The following is a 15,537-nucleotide window of genomic DNA, read 5'->3' as shown; positions in this document are numbered from 1 at the left end:
AGTATAAATATATTAATTATTTTTAGTTAGTATTTAGAAATTGAGGTTTATATTGATTGAATGATGTATAGTATAGGTTTATATAACTATATCCATTGGTGTAAAAGGCTAGTTTATTAAAATTGAAAGTTCCAAAATGTAAAAAATATCAAAAGTTTTAGTTAATCTCATCTGATAAGTCTGAAACCTAAAACTGAATGAGTTGACCCGATTGACATCCCTATCCAAAATCTTACTGAAATAATGTATTCCAACCACATTATATTGCTGGAAGCTTCAATTGGTGTTGCCGAATGATGAAGCAAAGGAGTATATTAAAGTAAGCCAATCTCAATCTCAATATCCAACCATCCATCTGGGATTATACCTTTTTGGGTGCAGCTCAGTGTTTCCACCGTCGAACACAGTGATTAATCTCCACATTGAATTGTAGTCATTTTTATTGGGTGAGACAGCTGGCCTGAAGATTATTTTTAAGATTTGTTTCATACTCAAAAGCTAAAGATCGAACCCTTGACTTTTGGTTAATGATAGATGAGTCACTTCCCAGGTTATATGCGACTATACTGATTGCCTGCCTGAGCATGCATATATATAATTAAAAAACATTGAAGGCAGGCCAGGAGATATAATAAATGTACATTATATTACTGTAGTGTACTGTGCAACAACATATGGCCAAGAAAGGAATAAGCAGTGTTTTCTAGTCAAACTAATTAAACTATGCCAGGAATGATGAAGTTATGTCCTGCCAATGTTCGAACAGATGGTTGGCCTTTGGTTTTTTGGTTGAATCCCAGACAATACTACTAACTACTGTACTGTACTACATTAATAATAATGAACTAAATAGTAAAACCAGTACACATGGATATAGCAACCCAACATTCACCAAAATTGTTGGTCATAAGCAAGCTAAAGGTTTGGGATAGAGGGGATGAATAGACATTTTAAAAGAGCAAATACTAATTTTAATTTATTATCATAACTATTGGGGTAGAGATAGTAGTTTTGGTCCACCAGTTTGATGATTGACAAATGTGTTGGGAAATTGTAATAATGTCGCAGTAAACTAGCTACGTATTTATATAGGCTGGCTCAGAATTCAAGAAAAACGGACAAGGAATTCTTTGTCGTGTTTATTAAACACTGTCTTAAAAATGATTTTTGAAGAGACGGTGCAGTCTATGATTTACCAATACGCTTTCTATAGGTAACACATAAACTACGATTAACGTGCACCTGTTGAAGAAGGTGAAGGAATGTGAAAGAGTTGTTGCGTGTATTATGAGCAAGGGAGAAGATCGGAAAGGCTATTTATATATTGCTCAAATATAACAACATGCCCCATCCCTACCACAAAAAATAAGTGAAAGATGTGCGAGTGACGATCATAATGATGCCACACCACACCTCACACACGAATCGAGCGGCACACGTGTGGTTCCCCTTTATTTTCCCTCCAATTCATAAGACTTCAAGCATCCCTAAAAGTGCAATCTGACTTTTATAAAGTGGGAAGAGAAAGATTTTGAAAGTAATATGGGACAAAGGAACAAAGCATTTTCTTTAAATGACCAACAATATCATCACATGACTTCCATTTTACTACCAATTTTGATCCCTCGGTGCATAAATCTGATGAAAACACACTTGGAGTTTCAATTTTAAGCATATTTTTGTCCAACCCACTAGGTATTGTTGAAACCTTAACTAAATATATAGTCAAGAAAAACTTTATAGGAGTTTAATGCATAGTAGAAAAATATTCTATAGCATACTAGAACATTTTGTAACTATGAAATGGTTAATAAATATAAAGATGTGCAAGAAAATGAAGTGTTTATAGTCCGTGGTTCGAGAATGATGTAATTCATATGCTCATCTCATCTCATGTTCTATTAGCTAGGAGGAAGTTCACAAGTATCCACCACACAAAAATACAAATCAATACTGACTCTATTACAGTGTAATATCTGTTCATAACTACTTTCTCAACCTACTGAAGCACAAAGCTCAAAGAGTCAACAATGATCGATGCTAATGCGGCAGCCCGCAGGCGCATAAAGTCGTAAACGGTAACATGAACCTTTGATTTGTATATTACAGCGAAAATACAGAAGCAGGAGAGTGGCAGTAGATAAGGGCGGTAAAAAAAAAAAAAAAAAAACGTGTCTAGGGTCCAAGATTCAACCCAAATTCAATTCGTAGCATGCTTTGAGATTCCGAATATCGATCTGAGCAGGTAACCTCTAAATCTCATCTCGGTTTTAGCTTTTACATGGACTGACATTCTATTGCCTTCATCATGTTTGACAAAATGCTTAAGCAAAATATGTATACGACTTTTTGTACAGGTCGTATGAATTATGTGATGATTTTCTTGTCATTATTGATTGGGCACTGCAGGATTGGTCATTTTACATTGTATATCTTACATTAGGGGCTAGTTTAATTGACAAAATATGGAGTCCTACTCAACATAGGTGCAGGATTTGGTCATTTTCTATAACAAATGTTGGATTAGCTGTAAGTGTAAGGAATACAATGAGTACTGCTACTTGGCATAAGCAGGGGGCAGTGCTGGATTGATCATTTTCTATAATAGATGTTATGTTAGAGCTTAGTTAAGGGATACAATAAGTACTGGTGTACTGCTACTTGATCATAATTTCATAAAGTAACTTAATGATCCTTTTCATTTGTGAGTTGGTTTGATTTTTATTTTTTTTAGTGTAGACCGCTGCAGTGATATGCTGATAATCCTTGCAATTATGGTTTACAGATTTTGTCAAGTTATATGACATAGATGGAAAGTATCACGAGTGAAAACCCATTTCCAACACAACCTAAATGGAGAAAAGTTGCTTATGGAGGGATGCAACCTGGTTTCGATGACAATCACACAGATGAATCTTTCCTAGAAGATATGATTATGAATGCCAATGTTGTCAAAAGGGACTTGCTAAAGGTGATACTTGATTCAGTGTCAATTTCTCAGTATATTTGCACTGTTTGTCTTGTGGTTTTGGTTTGGACCTATACTCTCAAATCCTCCTTGAATGAAAACTCACTTTTAGTTTTAAATTTTAGCCTTCTTGGATTGGGTTTCTTCATTCTTCTCTTAACTGCAGACATGCTCTCCTTCAATCTTCTTCTCAGTTACGTTCTGAAGATTTCCTTCTTTATTACCGGGCTGTATATGTTGTCTCCTATCTACCATACACTTACTCGGTCTATAAGCTCAGATTCTATATGGGCACTAACAGCTTCTCTCCTCGTAATCCATCTCTTCCTGCATAATTACTCAGGATCCACTGTAAAAGCTCCCGGAACTCTAGAAAACCCTACCCTTACAAGCAATATCTCTTTGAATGCTTCTATAGTGGCTTCACTTCTCATTGCTTCTCGCCTTCCGTCAAGGCTTCATGTATTTGCCATTGTGCTGTTCTCCTTGCAAGTTTTCCTATTCGCTCCATTGGTCACCTACTGTGTGAAGAAGTACTCGTTCCGATTGCACCTGTGTTTTTCCTTCGGGTTAATGGTCTTGACGTTAGCTCTTATTCACCGGTTGCACACATTACTCTTTGTTTTGTTGCTGGCTGTGTTTATCTTTGTCAATTTGGTATGTCCTTATTGGCTGATACGACTTCAAGAGTATAAATTTGAGATTAACGGCCCCTGGGACGAGGCAAAGCTCTGTTTTGCAATCACAGAATGAACAACGAAGATCCAATATTGATAAACATATCCTTTGTATTAGCTTACCTGTGAGGCTGGCCTTGCATTGCACCACCCTAATGCCCTACTTAAGAGTGGTACTTCATTTGTTTTGCAATTTCAATATTTGGTTCTGATTTGTTGTTACACTCCTTTGCCTCTGCTGAAATGTATCTTGATGGAAATATGTGAGTTCAAATTACATACAATGAACTCTGGTGTTCGTGTTGTAAGTTCAGCTATTTCATATGGAGAGTTCTTCTAACAAATATTACCGAATAATTCTACATGTACTCTCTCATTTCTTGCTTTGGTTGTTTAATATAAGCGGGTGGGTTATGATATTTATCTATTCCCTTTTGTTTTTCTTGGTAGGGGTGGGATTTCGGTTTTTTCAATTTTGAAAAAATGAAACCATTCGATTTCAAATTTTAGTTCAATTTCAAATAGTTCAATTTTGGTTCGGATTTCAATTTGGTTTGAGAATCCCAAGCATTCCATGATACTCTTACGCACATATTTATTTATTTATTTTCACTAATAATTTAAATTTGAAAATTTAAAAAACAAATCCATAATGCATATTTTATATTTCTCAGTCTAAAATAAGTCTAAGTCTAAACCAAACAGATTTGTTCACATGTTGCAAAATTCAATCTAGGCAACTGCCTAGGGGCCTTTTAGTCGGTAGGCCGAGTCAACACCTAACTCGGTGTCCAACGTGACTGAGTTGACACTGAACTTGGTTGAATCACCCGAGTTGGTGCCCAAATTTCCTAATTCTCCCAAATTCCTAGTGCCCATCAGGCATCAGCTAAAAGTTAAAAAAAAAAAAACAAAAAAACAAAAAAACAAAAAAACAAAAAAAAAAAAACAAAAAAACAAAAAAAACAAACAAACAAACAAACAAAACAAAACAAAACAAAACAAACAAACAAAAACAAACAGCGTCGTCCAAAGCTCAGCATCGCCGTCCACACTCAACAGAGCCAATCGTCCATCATTGCCTGCTCCTTCTCCAGCCATCGTCGCCTGCTCCTCCTCCAGCCATCATCCACTCCTTTAAGCCTTTTCGATTGCGGTCTGCTTGTCGTTGCCTGCTCTGCAGCACATTGTTGTCGCCAGCCACAAAATGCTAGAAAACTGCCTCTCTTTTCTTCTTTTTTTTTTTAAAAAAAAATTCTCGGCCGCCTAAGCACCCCCGAGCACCCGACTAGCGCTTTCTCCAACATTGGTGCCTCTGGCTGCAAGCAAACACAAGTTTGGTGTGCTGCTGAATGGGCGTAGTATGCTGACATAACTGGGATGAACAAAAGAATATTACCACAAACCTCATTGTGTTCAATCAAGTTGCATAAACCTAGATGTTAAAAGAAATCATCAATGTGGAAAAGCAAACCAGTGGAGACACCTATAAGAAATCATCAATGAGGAAAAGCAAACCAGTGGAGACACCTATGCATTGAGCACGTCTGACATTTAGCAAAGATTATCAGGCTAGAAAGAATAAATAACAAGTAAGCAGTTATACTGCCGAACTAAAAGGGTAAAAGCAGAATGTTTGTTCACTGTTGCTCCATTCACCATATTCTGCAAAAGACCAGCAACTAGTTTCCACAAACTTAATCATATATTCAAACAACATCCTAAACAAGGCACATTTATAAGGGAAGATACTTACAGCAGAGTACCAAACTATCATTTCAGTATCGCCAATCATTTCTTCCAAGGGGCAGGCACAGATTGTACAAATGTAATAGACGTTTTAGAGTTGCAAAGGTATCACAGCCTCATGGATAGCATAACATGGCTGTAGAGTTGAAATTCATATGAGCACTGCCGCATAATCTAACAGCTCCAAGCAAATGAAGGATTCACTCATTTACCAATTATTAAGTCACCAGTAGTCTCCACATGAACACGATCCATCTCTAAAATGATGGAATCTACTTGAATCTCGAACAATAATCTCCCTCCCAACGATTCTCGAAATTATTTTGATGGCTGCATGACAGTCTATACAAGCTCGCAAGTTTTTCATCACTACAATAGGTGACCCTTCTGGAGTACTAATCAAAGCAAAAGCAATAGCTAATCTTTCACTGTGATATTTAAGTGATTCTACTTTAATATCTTCATCTACATCGTGAATGGCACAACTAGTGTCTGGCTTGTACCCTTCCTTTTCCATCTGCTTCCCCAATGAATCAATTTTCCTTCTAATCACCTCAATCTGTGGGTGGGCCCTATCATTTGCAGTAAATTTATGAACTATATGGCCAATTTCAACCCAGCTATATGCTGCTACTTTCTTAATTCCCCTTTCCCTCATAGCCTTTTTCACTGATGCTACATTGTGCCATTGGCCAGCCTCTGCATAGATGTTAGACATATTGACATAAGCAGCAGCATCTCTTAATATGTCCATCTTGAATAGTTGCTCGGCGGCTTTTTGAGCAAGCTCCTGATTCTTATGAATTCTGCATGAGTTCAAAACTGATGACCACAGGATCTCATCTGGCTCATACGGCATTTCGGTAATTAATTTTTCTGCCTCATCAAATCTTCCCTTTCTGCACAGAACATCAACCATGGTGGTATAGTGTTCTCTCTTTGGGTCCAAATTATATACTTGAGTCATGGAACTGAAATACTCTTGTGCAGCTTCAACAAGCCCATGGTGACTGCAGGCAGTTAAGACACAGAGAAAACTAACGGAATCAGGATGAAGACCTGATTCAATCATCTCCTCAAAGGACCTCAGGGTAGCTTCGCCATCACCATTTTGAGCATGTGCTGAGAACATTGCATTCCAGGAGACTATATTTCTATCAGGCATCTCTTTGAAAATCTTTTTTGCATCTTTTATAGACCCGCATTTTGCATACATGTCCAGAAGTGCACTACCTGAGAAAACATTTGACATCAATCCTAATCTGACGACATATGAGTGTAACTGCCTCCCTAGTGCAACTGAAGCCAAGTTTGCTGAAGCTTTTAGTAGACTTGCAAAAGTGGCCTGGTCACCATGAACATTTTCTCTAGACATCTCCTTGAACACTTTGAGGGCTTCCTCAAAAAGACCCTTTTGGACATATACTGAGATTATGGCTGTCCATGAAACAGAACTGTGAGCCAGATTTGCAAAAATGGCATTTGTTTCCTCTAATCTGTCACATTTCGCGTACATGTCAACTAGAGCATTCCCCACTTGTACCTCTGAATCTGCTTTTGTCACTATTCCTTGTGCATGGATTTGCCTTCCCATTTCTAAATTCTGAGTAGTTGCAGCAATGCTCAGCATAGTTGCAAAAGGAAACTGTCTTCTGTCAAATGTAGTGCTATTTAATTTACGGAAGAGAGTGAACGATTTTTCATACTGACCACCCCATGCAAATCCTGTAATTATAATATTGTATGAAACACCATCCAACTCAGGCATTTCACCAAAGAGTTTATTTGCATCATCTAAATTGTCATGTTTAGAGTAAAAATCAAGTAAAGCATTGCCTACAAATACATTCCGAACATAGCTGGTCTTGATGGCAAGTCCATGAAGTTGTTTCCCAAATGTAGCATCATCTAATCCAACAATAGCACCTAGCACTGCTGCAAAAGTGAAATCTGAAGGCTTCAGACCCAAATGTTGCATTTCTTGAAATAGCTTTAGTGCTTCTTCATTTGAACCATGTTTTGAGTATCCTGTTATCATTGCATTGAAGCTCACTGAATCTTTTGTTGTGATTTCATTGAAGAGTTGAAGGGCTAGATCAAGGCGTTGGCATTTGCAGTAAGAATCCATCAAGCTATTGCCAACCATGGAGATTGAATTGAACCCCAACTTAATGATATGGGCATGAATCTGAAGTGCTTCTTTAGCAGTTGATGTGTCATCACAACCAGATAATAGTGTTGCAAAGGTGATATAATCTGGCTTCATCCCCGCTCTACACATCTCAGCATAGAGAGTGAAAGCTTCCTTGGGCTGCTTATTATGCGAGTATGCACCAATCATTATTGTCCATGACACTTCTGTACGTTCATCCATACTATCAAACATCTCACTAGCACGAGAAAGATTACCAGAATTCACATAACCTGAAATCATCATATTCACTGTGCAAGTATTTCTAGAAGGCATGTGTTCATAAAGTTCTTGGGCCTGAGCCATCTGATTGCTTCTAACTAAATTCTTCAGCTGGTAGTTGAACCTAGATATTTGTGGATCAAACCCAGTTTTGACGATGAGGGCATCCACCGGAATTTCAACATAGTGCTTACTGCAGTGGGAACATTCTCAATTAAACATATATATATATATATATATATATGCATATACTACAGAAGAATATAAGATGAAGCCAAAAGTAATAATTATGATAAACTAGTACCCACAGTAAAATCGCTTTGCAAACACTGCGACTGCACTCCAATGCTTTGTAGATTTTGAATAATTCATTGTACTACAAGTAAAACCAGAAAAAGGTTATGAGACTTTTAAAGTGCTGCAACAATATGATGATGGGACAAAGATAGGTGAAACTATGTGCCAATAAGTGAGGTTAACAACAACACAGACAGCTTGTTCAGGTGATCAATAAATGATGTTTGTACTTAATGAATGGGTATAGTGAATTCTCAATATTCAAGAACCAAAAAGTCTATGATTACACTAAACAAACAAATGTCACGCATGGATTGTGTGACCATGTTAAACCCAATGAATGAACGGGTCAACCAGCAAGCTTGCCATAAAATACGTAGGGGTCGACAATAGAGTCAAGGGTTGTTGCCTTAGACGCTAAGGTATGACCGAGTTAGGCATGCCGACCCAATTAAGTTCGGGGAGCTTTGTCTTGGACTTGACTATGAAGGAGATTCAACCATCTTTGCACGTAGTCATAGTTTCATACACTCCCATTAGTTTCTTTCTTTTCATTTGTTCTATCTCATGTCACAGACTGCATTTTTTCATTTTGGCCATTAATTTGAGTGGCAAATCCAAGTCACGTTCATACCATCTCTACCACCCAAAGTACATTTTTTATGAATTTATCTCCGTAGTAAAAGGAAAATAAATAAATAAAAATTAATGGAATGCAACACACACAGGAATCAGCTATAGGGAAAACTCACAAACAACATAGAGAAGAAACCACAATCATATATTTTTTACCCAGATTACATTTTTTAAAAATTTAGAATAAAACCTCAAAATTTGATTAAAGAAAAAAAACTTTACAGTCAAATCTAAATCAATACCAAGTTAACTTCTTTTTACAAAAAGCATGAAAAATTTTACCTCAGTTGAGCTGTCTTTAAGGGTGAACCAATCGAATGGGGCGAAATAATATAAAGAAAGCGATAAATGTCAGCACGCCGCACCGCAGTAACTCAATACACCAGCGATTTCGATTTTCGAATTAAGCATAATAGCATATAATGCAGCAGGCTTCGTTACTGTAAGGAAGAGCAGTGGGTCGAGGGAGGAAAGAAGGCAGGAATCGAACGAGGTTGGACCGGAAGGGTTTATGGGTTTAAGCTCTTTAGGCACAGTGGTACTGCCATACTGGTACAGCACCACAATAAAAAATAAAATAAAATAAAATAAAAAAAGTCCCTGGACTTAGGCATGTTTGATTGGCAGGAATAGCTTTTCCAACGAAAATGTTCTTTTCTTATGTTTGGTTCATTGGAATTTTATTTTCCGTGTCAGTTGGGAACAAAAAGTGAGATTGTAGAACTATTTTACCCTTGTGCTTCAGAGGCATAAATTCTGGAAATGGCAAAGGCAAATTAACCTAGAATGCAAGGGAAACAGGGAATCAAGGATTCAAGGCTAGAAATTGACCTAGCCTTCAAGGGAATCAAGGCTTCTACTCCTTCAAACAATCAATGTTCAAGCTAGAAATCAATATTCAACCTATTCAAGCTAGAAATCAAGGAGAGGAGCTGTGAGTAGAATGAGTACCTTCGTCGAGAATCTCCGGATGACGGAGCTGGGCAGCAGGCGCCGACGGAGGAGCAGGGAAGCAGTCGCAGACGGCGGAAGGGCGGCTAGAAGCAGTGAAGCACTGAAACTAATCTTCTTCTTCTTTTTTTTTTTGAAGAAACACTGAAGCTAATCTCTATTCTCTAATATTTTAATTCATAAATTATTATTACTTTTTTCTGAAAAAAAATTATTAGTGTTGTTGTTGTATAGGGACATATATGTCTTTATACTCATTATTCAGTACAATCACAAATCCAACCAAACAATGTACTCCATAATTAATATTCTCATAACTTCTCTCTCGCTGATCAAATAATGGAATTTCACTCTCATTTCCCTTCAAATATTTTTCGTGAACTAAACTCCTAGAATTGTTAGTTTGTCACTAAACTTAAAGGTATTGATTGGAGGATAGAAGATTTGAATTGGATCCCTTGTATAATTTGAATTGGATCCCTTGTATATACATGAGGGTGAGATTCGAAGTTGAGATCACTTGAGTTTTTTTTAAAGGAAAAAATACAAAACAAAAACAGAACCGTTTGACGGTTGTAATTTTTTTTGAATACAAGGTGCTTGGCATTGACGATTGTAATTTAAACTTAATGAAAAAAAATTTATTGGAAAAGATTGATTTCATTATTTGATGGGTGAAAAAAATTATTAGGAACCAAAGGCTGACAGACACGAAGGAGCTTTTGTAGTATGAGACACTATCAACATAACAACTCATACATCACAATATATTGAAGTGTGTATTTGTGCAATCAACATAGCTTTCCATAATAGAATATAATCATAATAAATCATATCTTCTTCCAATTTTCATTTTTCTGAGATAACAAAAGAGAGAAAAAGGACCCTTCTGTATACTGTTCCAATCCCCCAACAACATACCTTTCTTTCTGTACACTGTTCCCATAATCCCATCCCTCAAACAGAAGAAAAAGAGCAGAGAGCCGGCTCACAGATCTCTTCATTTCGGCATCTCCTATAAAGTTCCATCGACGTCTCTTCTTCTACGTTGACATGCTGGGTTTGGTGGTATTCCCAATTCGTCAATTGTTATCTGGATTTGGATTTAGGCTGCTGAATCTATAATGGTACAATGCGTGGCATTCTGTAAATCGCGGGGGGCCTACACCAGGTGGATCCACCGGCAATAACCAGAGATGCTATCTATAAGATTATACATGCATTGCCTGTCATATAAATATATAATGTCAAAAGAAAATAAAACTTGTCAGGCAAACTTGCTCTGCCAATAATTTATTTGCTATACAAAAACATGATCCACATCACAAGAAAGAATCATATTCCCTCACTTTGTAGGACAAACATATTTATAAGGCAAGCACATTTGTTTTTCAAAGCAATACTAGATGAATGAGATTGGTCTTTCATTGACATACTGGCCATTACAGCTATACAGTTGGTTTGATGGGGAAGGTGAAATGTGACAGCTGACAAGTGACAACTAACCAACATCCGGCCAAATAAGAGGAAAACATGTAAAGGATCTTATCAGTTAGATGTCATATTTTCAAGGAAATTCAAACTCTACTAAGATGTATAGATTTCCAGAAGGTACACATGATGACATGAAGGAAGCTAAGTGAATAAGTTTTGAACCAGATTTGGTGCAGATATAGCTTAGGCTTACTTTCACAACTTATAACTTAAATGAACTGCACTAAACATTTATAACTTATTTGAAGAAGCAATAAGCATTTTATGTCATAAATAAGCTGTCCATTGAGTACAGCGACTAATAAGTTAATTATTTAAAGGGAGAAAGCATTAATGGTCCCTAAGTTATGTGTGAATAGCCAAATTGGTCCCTAATTATCAGGGAGATGCAAATTTTATCCAAGTGACACCAGAATGTAGCAGATTAGCAAATCTGACCTCCGGTCATTAACTTCCATTAGAAATCCTAATTTTGGGTGATATTTAGGCAAAATTGTAAAAACACTCATTTAAGGCCAAATTTATTTTACAGGGGATTAACATTTTTAATATGAAATGAGCATCTTAGTCGCAGACAAAATTTGCTACCTTTTGCTGTAACTCAAGGATATTGTTGAATATTAGGAAACTCCTAGTGGGCTGGACTTAGTTTCCTATTCCTATTAGGGTTTCCTATTCCTATTATGGTAGATTTGGTATCTAGTTTAGTATATATAGAGGCATAGAGAACAACTCTTGTACTCTTGTACTCTTTCATTATAATATATTCATACATTCTATTATTCTCTGGTTTTCTCACATACTTTGCTTCCGCCTAACTGGCGGGTGGTGGTTATTCCCACCCGCCAGGTCTTTCAATCCCTCAATTTCAACAGATATCATTAGTATCTGCATAATAATTAGTAGCTCATTTAGGGATCAAGATGCTTTTCCATCTTATTTCTAAATTCTAAATAAAGCAAGTTGTGCCAAATATTTACTACCTTAGATCTTAAGTTCACACTTCCGTGTCTACTACTTGGCTGATCATTACTCCATATCTTCTATAAGTTGCAACAAAGAAAATTACTCCAAAGTGATGAAATTTTAACTAAGCCAGACGGAAAAGAGAATAAGCAGGCCTCATAATTCCAGTGTTAATCCATATTGAGCTATTACAAATAGTCAAATAACACAACGGATTTTACCACTAGCTTGTGTATTCCCATTTTTTCCACAAGTGGGAAATAAGAAGTCAAGATTAAGGAGGGGAGCAGAAAATCAAATGCTAAGGTTTATACTAAATTCATTAATTAATCTTAAACACATGTATGAACTAAAGCAACTAATCATTTAACAATATATGCAAACATGTAGATATACACAAATTACATGTTTTTGAGCATTTGAAAGAGGAAAGAAAAAAGAGAGAATTAAAATGGCACATACTCTGTAAGAACAACCAAGTATGTATTGTCAATAGTCCTTGCAATCTTTAGTAGGCCTAGCTTCCAAACCCCCATCTGCTCTTGGTTGTAGTTCGTAAGGCATATAAGTACCAAGTATTCTATCCCATGTCACAAAGAAAGGTTGTGAAAAGTTGTATTTGCTTCCATAAAGCTGGTGATGGATGTCATGGTATGCAGAATTATTCTTAAAGAAGATATGGAAAAGGTTCCCCGGCAGCCATAGACCACAATGATCATCAACTGTCTTTATAGTAGCAAAGGAGAAAAAGAAGATTGAAGCTCGAGGAGACATGCCCGAAGCAAGGAAAGACAGAGCACCGCCAATGGTATCAAGAATCAGACCCTCAAGAGGATGATTGTATAAAGCTCCAAAAGCATACGGGACAACAAGCCGGTGATGTTGAGAATGGATGTGCCGGTACAAAAACTTGTTTTGATGCATGTACCTGTGCATAAAATACTGCCAAGTATCTAATACCACCATTGCAATAATAAATTGCCTTGCAAGAACAAGAAGTGATTCCTGGTTTATAGCAACCTCACCATCATTTCCAGTGACCTGCTCAAAAAGTCAATGTATAGACATGAGAACAAAAAAGATCATATCCTCACATGAGAGAACATATGAAAAACAGATGACCACAAAAGGAGTAATATTAGCTTTAGAATTGTCAAGCACAAGGGAACACAAGCTCATAATAAGCATTCATTTTCAATATTAAATAACTATTTTGGATAAAGAAATTTTATATATAGTACCAAGGTGGCAGAAAAAGGAATAAAATAAAAACTCAGTCAACTCAACTAAATCTTAGTCCCAATAAAGAAGAGGTCTAGTACATGGCTTCTATTTCTTCATTTAATTCTCCCCATGAGCCTTCTGCTAGTATATTGCTCATAACATAAATGAAACAAGTAAACAACACTGACACGGGCACACGGAGACACTAACTGATTGGTAGACCAAAAAATGTTGTTCAAAGATTTTGCAAAGAACCCACCTGGGCACCTGGTACCATTGTGCAGTAAATCAAAATGCCAACTCCTTTACAATTATTAAACAAAGCAGAATAAAAAATAAATGAATACAACAATGATCAGTGAGGCAGTTTAGAGGTTGACTTCCAAGCATGTCATAAATAAAGAACTGATTGGTCTATATAAGTACAAAACTGAGGGGCACCAAACCGGTATTAGAACAGACCACTACCCTTAAAATTATTCAGCTAGAGCAACGTCTATTTAGACCTCCTTGTCTTAGCAAGCGCCACAAAATACATGAGTACTCAATTTATAGAAATGAAAACCAATAAAAGAGTGTAAGCCACACAAGATTGATTGCGCTAATTCCCCTTGCTTAAATTCCTAAAGGTGCTACTATATTCATTATTCCCCATATAAAACCAAATTTCTCCAATCTAAGGACTAGGAACTTTCAAACCTGCACCAATTAGTTATACTTATTCCAGCAAATTCCAACCACATATGGAATCCAGTCCAGTTTATAAAAACTTTTAGATAAATTTAAGATCCAACAAACAAATACAACTAAACTAAGTCCAGCTAAATGAAGCTATTAATGATCCTTAAGCTCATTAACTTAAAAGCCTTTTATCTAGCGGAAAATCATAGATCAAAATTCAAAAAATTTATTCTAAAAAAATAAAAATTATAACATGGATAATTATAAAATCATACCGCGAAGAGGATGGTGGCAACAATTGCCTGCACCGCCTGCTGGAGAACAACACCTTTCACAACATCCGCCTTGGAAACCAAATTCTTCTCATCTTCTTCCTTCTTGGAATGCAGCCTGTAATTATGCAAACCTCCCAGGATTGAATATATCCCTGAATAGAGCCAATACACCACTATCGGCACAAACGTCCCCAACAGTTCATCTGAAACATCCATTTCCCTCTATACTCTCTTAGATAAATATATGTACGTATGTAATAATCCGTAGTTGTATAAATCTACGTACAAAATATATAGAGAGATAGAAGGAGAAATTGAAAGCTAGGGTTTCAGATGAATCTGTTTGGGAAGGATTGAAAATTTTCTCTGGAAATATATAAATTGTCGGGTAGATGACGTGGCAAAACGGCGGCAAAGAACTGTTCCGAACCCCTGAATCCCTGATGGTTAGCTACTTGGTTATTGGATGGATAGCTTCACAAATAAAAAATATATATATATTATTTGTGTACAATTATATATAAATTGAAAGTACATTTTTGAAAGCAAAAACAAAACTAACTGATTATGAAACAAAACTAACTAATATATTAAGCAGTAGAAAAAGGTGTTGGATGCAACCTGAAATAGAAAAATGCCTAATTATGAAACCAGACTGAGCCCCTCCCCAATAATGGGGTTTTACACAAAGTTTAAGAAAAAGGGGATGAGTTGAAAGGGTAATAAAAGAGGAGAGAGAAGGTGTTGGCATTTCCTGCAAGCATGGGATTTTATTAGAGGGTGGGGCCCATTTTTATTTAACCAAGACAACCTTCAGCGCGTTGCGCGCAAGTAGCGCACCCAGAGGGCGCGTGCAGCGTAAATGTGATTTTTTTTTTCCTTTTCAGTTTTATATTTTGTTTTTTTCTTTTTTCTCCATCTCACTTTCTCTTTCCTAATCACACCTACAAAAACTCCTCAAAACCCACACCAAAATTTATACTATTGGAAAAGGCCTGAGAATCTGTTATCTTTGCCAGCAACTTACGGTTGTTATACAATGTGTTCTATAGTGCTACGTGGATCATGGTCGTCAAATGAAATTGTAGTATAATTAAAATGATACTTTAGTGTTATTAAAATAAAACTAAAAAATAGAGCTCATTCAATAACGTATATTGTTAAATGAAAATGTGGTATAATTAAAATGATTCTTTTTGTTATAAT

At 36.5% G+C, this 15,537-nt stretch overlaps 3 protein-coding genes across 9 annotated transcripts; 1 reads left to right on the top strand and 2 right to left on the bottom strand.

Moving 5' to 3' along the window:
- Positions 1–1,872: 1,872 nt before the first annotated feature.
- Positions 1,873–4,007, top strand: LOC116004909 (phosphatidylinositol N-acetylglucosaminyltransferase subunit C). Its single transcript, XM_031245112.1, has 2 exons — positions 1,873–2,245; positions 2,786–4,007. Exon 2 carries the CDS (start codon positions 2,810–2,812, stop codon positions 3,719–3,721), a length of 912 nt encoding a protein of 303 aa, XP_031100972.1. The 5' UTR covers positions 1,873–2,245; positions 2,786–2,809; the 3' UTR covers positions 3,722–4,007.
- A 282-nt stretch (positions 4,008–4,289) lies between these two features.
- Positions 4,290–10,153, bottom strand: LOC116004674 (putative pentatricopeptide repeat-containing protein At2g01510). Of its 7 annotated transcripts, XR_004094847.1 has the most exons (5): positions 9,692–10,153; positions 8,112–8,183; positions 5,402–8,000; positions 5,132–5,192; positions 4,290–5,020 (listed from the first exon to the last, which is right to left on the bottom strand). XR_004094847.1 is itself a non-coding variant. In XM_031244819.1 (4 exons), exons 2-3 carry the CDS (start codon positions 8,177–8,179, stop codon positions 5,618–5,620), a joined length of 2,451 nt encoding a protein of 816 aa, XP_031100679.1. In that variant the 5' UTR covers positions 8,180–8,183; positions 9,692–10,153; the 3' UTR covers positions 4,290–5,530; positions 5,607–5,617. The 7 variants fall into 7 exon arrangements, 2 of the variants coding, with proteins under 2 accessions (XP_031100679.1, XP_031100678.1); XR_004094844.1 differs by having other exon boundaries at positions 4,290–4,964; positions 5,052–8,000; XR_004094845.1 differs by having other exon boundaries at positions 5,132–8,000.
- Positions 10,154–10,433: 280 nt separating this feature from the next.
- LOC116005301 (sphinganine C4-monooxygenase 1-like) lies at positions 10,434–14,814 on the bottom strand. The gene is made up of 3 exons (XM_031245570.1): positions 14,332–14,814; positions 12,614–13,192; positions 10,434–10,917 (listed from the first exon to the last, which is right to left on the bottom strand). The coding sequence occupies exons 1-2, from the start codon at positions 14,545–14,547 to the stop codon at positions 12,641–12,643; spliced, it is 768 nt and encodes a 255-aa protein (XP_031101430.1). The 5' UTR covers positions 14,548–14,814; the 3' UTR covers positions 10,434–10,917; positions 12,614–12,640.
- Between the last annotated feature and the right edge of the window lie 723 nt (positions 14,815–15,537).

The sequence above is a fragment of the Ipomoea triloba genome, chromosome 14, assembly GCF_003576645.1.
Source record: "Ipomoea triloba cultivar NCNSP0323 chromosome 14, ASM357664v1".
Taxonomy (NCBI): Eukaryota; Viridiplantae; Streptophyta; class Magnoliopsida; order Solanales; family Convolvulaceae; genus Ipomoea; species Ipomoea triloba.
This window is presented reverse-complemented; position numbering and strand designations above follow the sequence as displayed.

Coding starts and splice junctions, on each gene's coding strand:
- LOC116004674 (XM_031244818.1), bottom strand. CDS start 8,179: ATGAATTATTCAAAATCTACAAAGCATTGGAGTGCAGTCGCAGTGTTT. Junction 8,001..8,111: donor GCAAAGCGATTTTACTGTGG/GTACTAGTTTAT, acceptor TTCCCACTGCAG/TAAGCACTATGTTGAAATTC.
- LOC116004909 (XM_031245112.1), top strand. CDS start 2,810: ATGGAAAGTATCACGAGTGAAAACCCATTTCCAACACAACCTAAATGG.
- LOC116005301 (XM_031245570.1), bottom strand. CDS start 14,547: ATGGATGTTTCAGATGAACTGTTGGGGACGTTTGTGCCGATAGTGGTG. Junction 13,193..14,331: donor TTGCCACCATCCTCTTCGCG/GTATGATTTTAT, acceptor CTTTTTGAGCAG/GTCACTGGAAATGATGGTGA.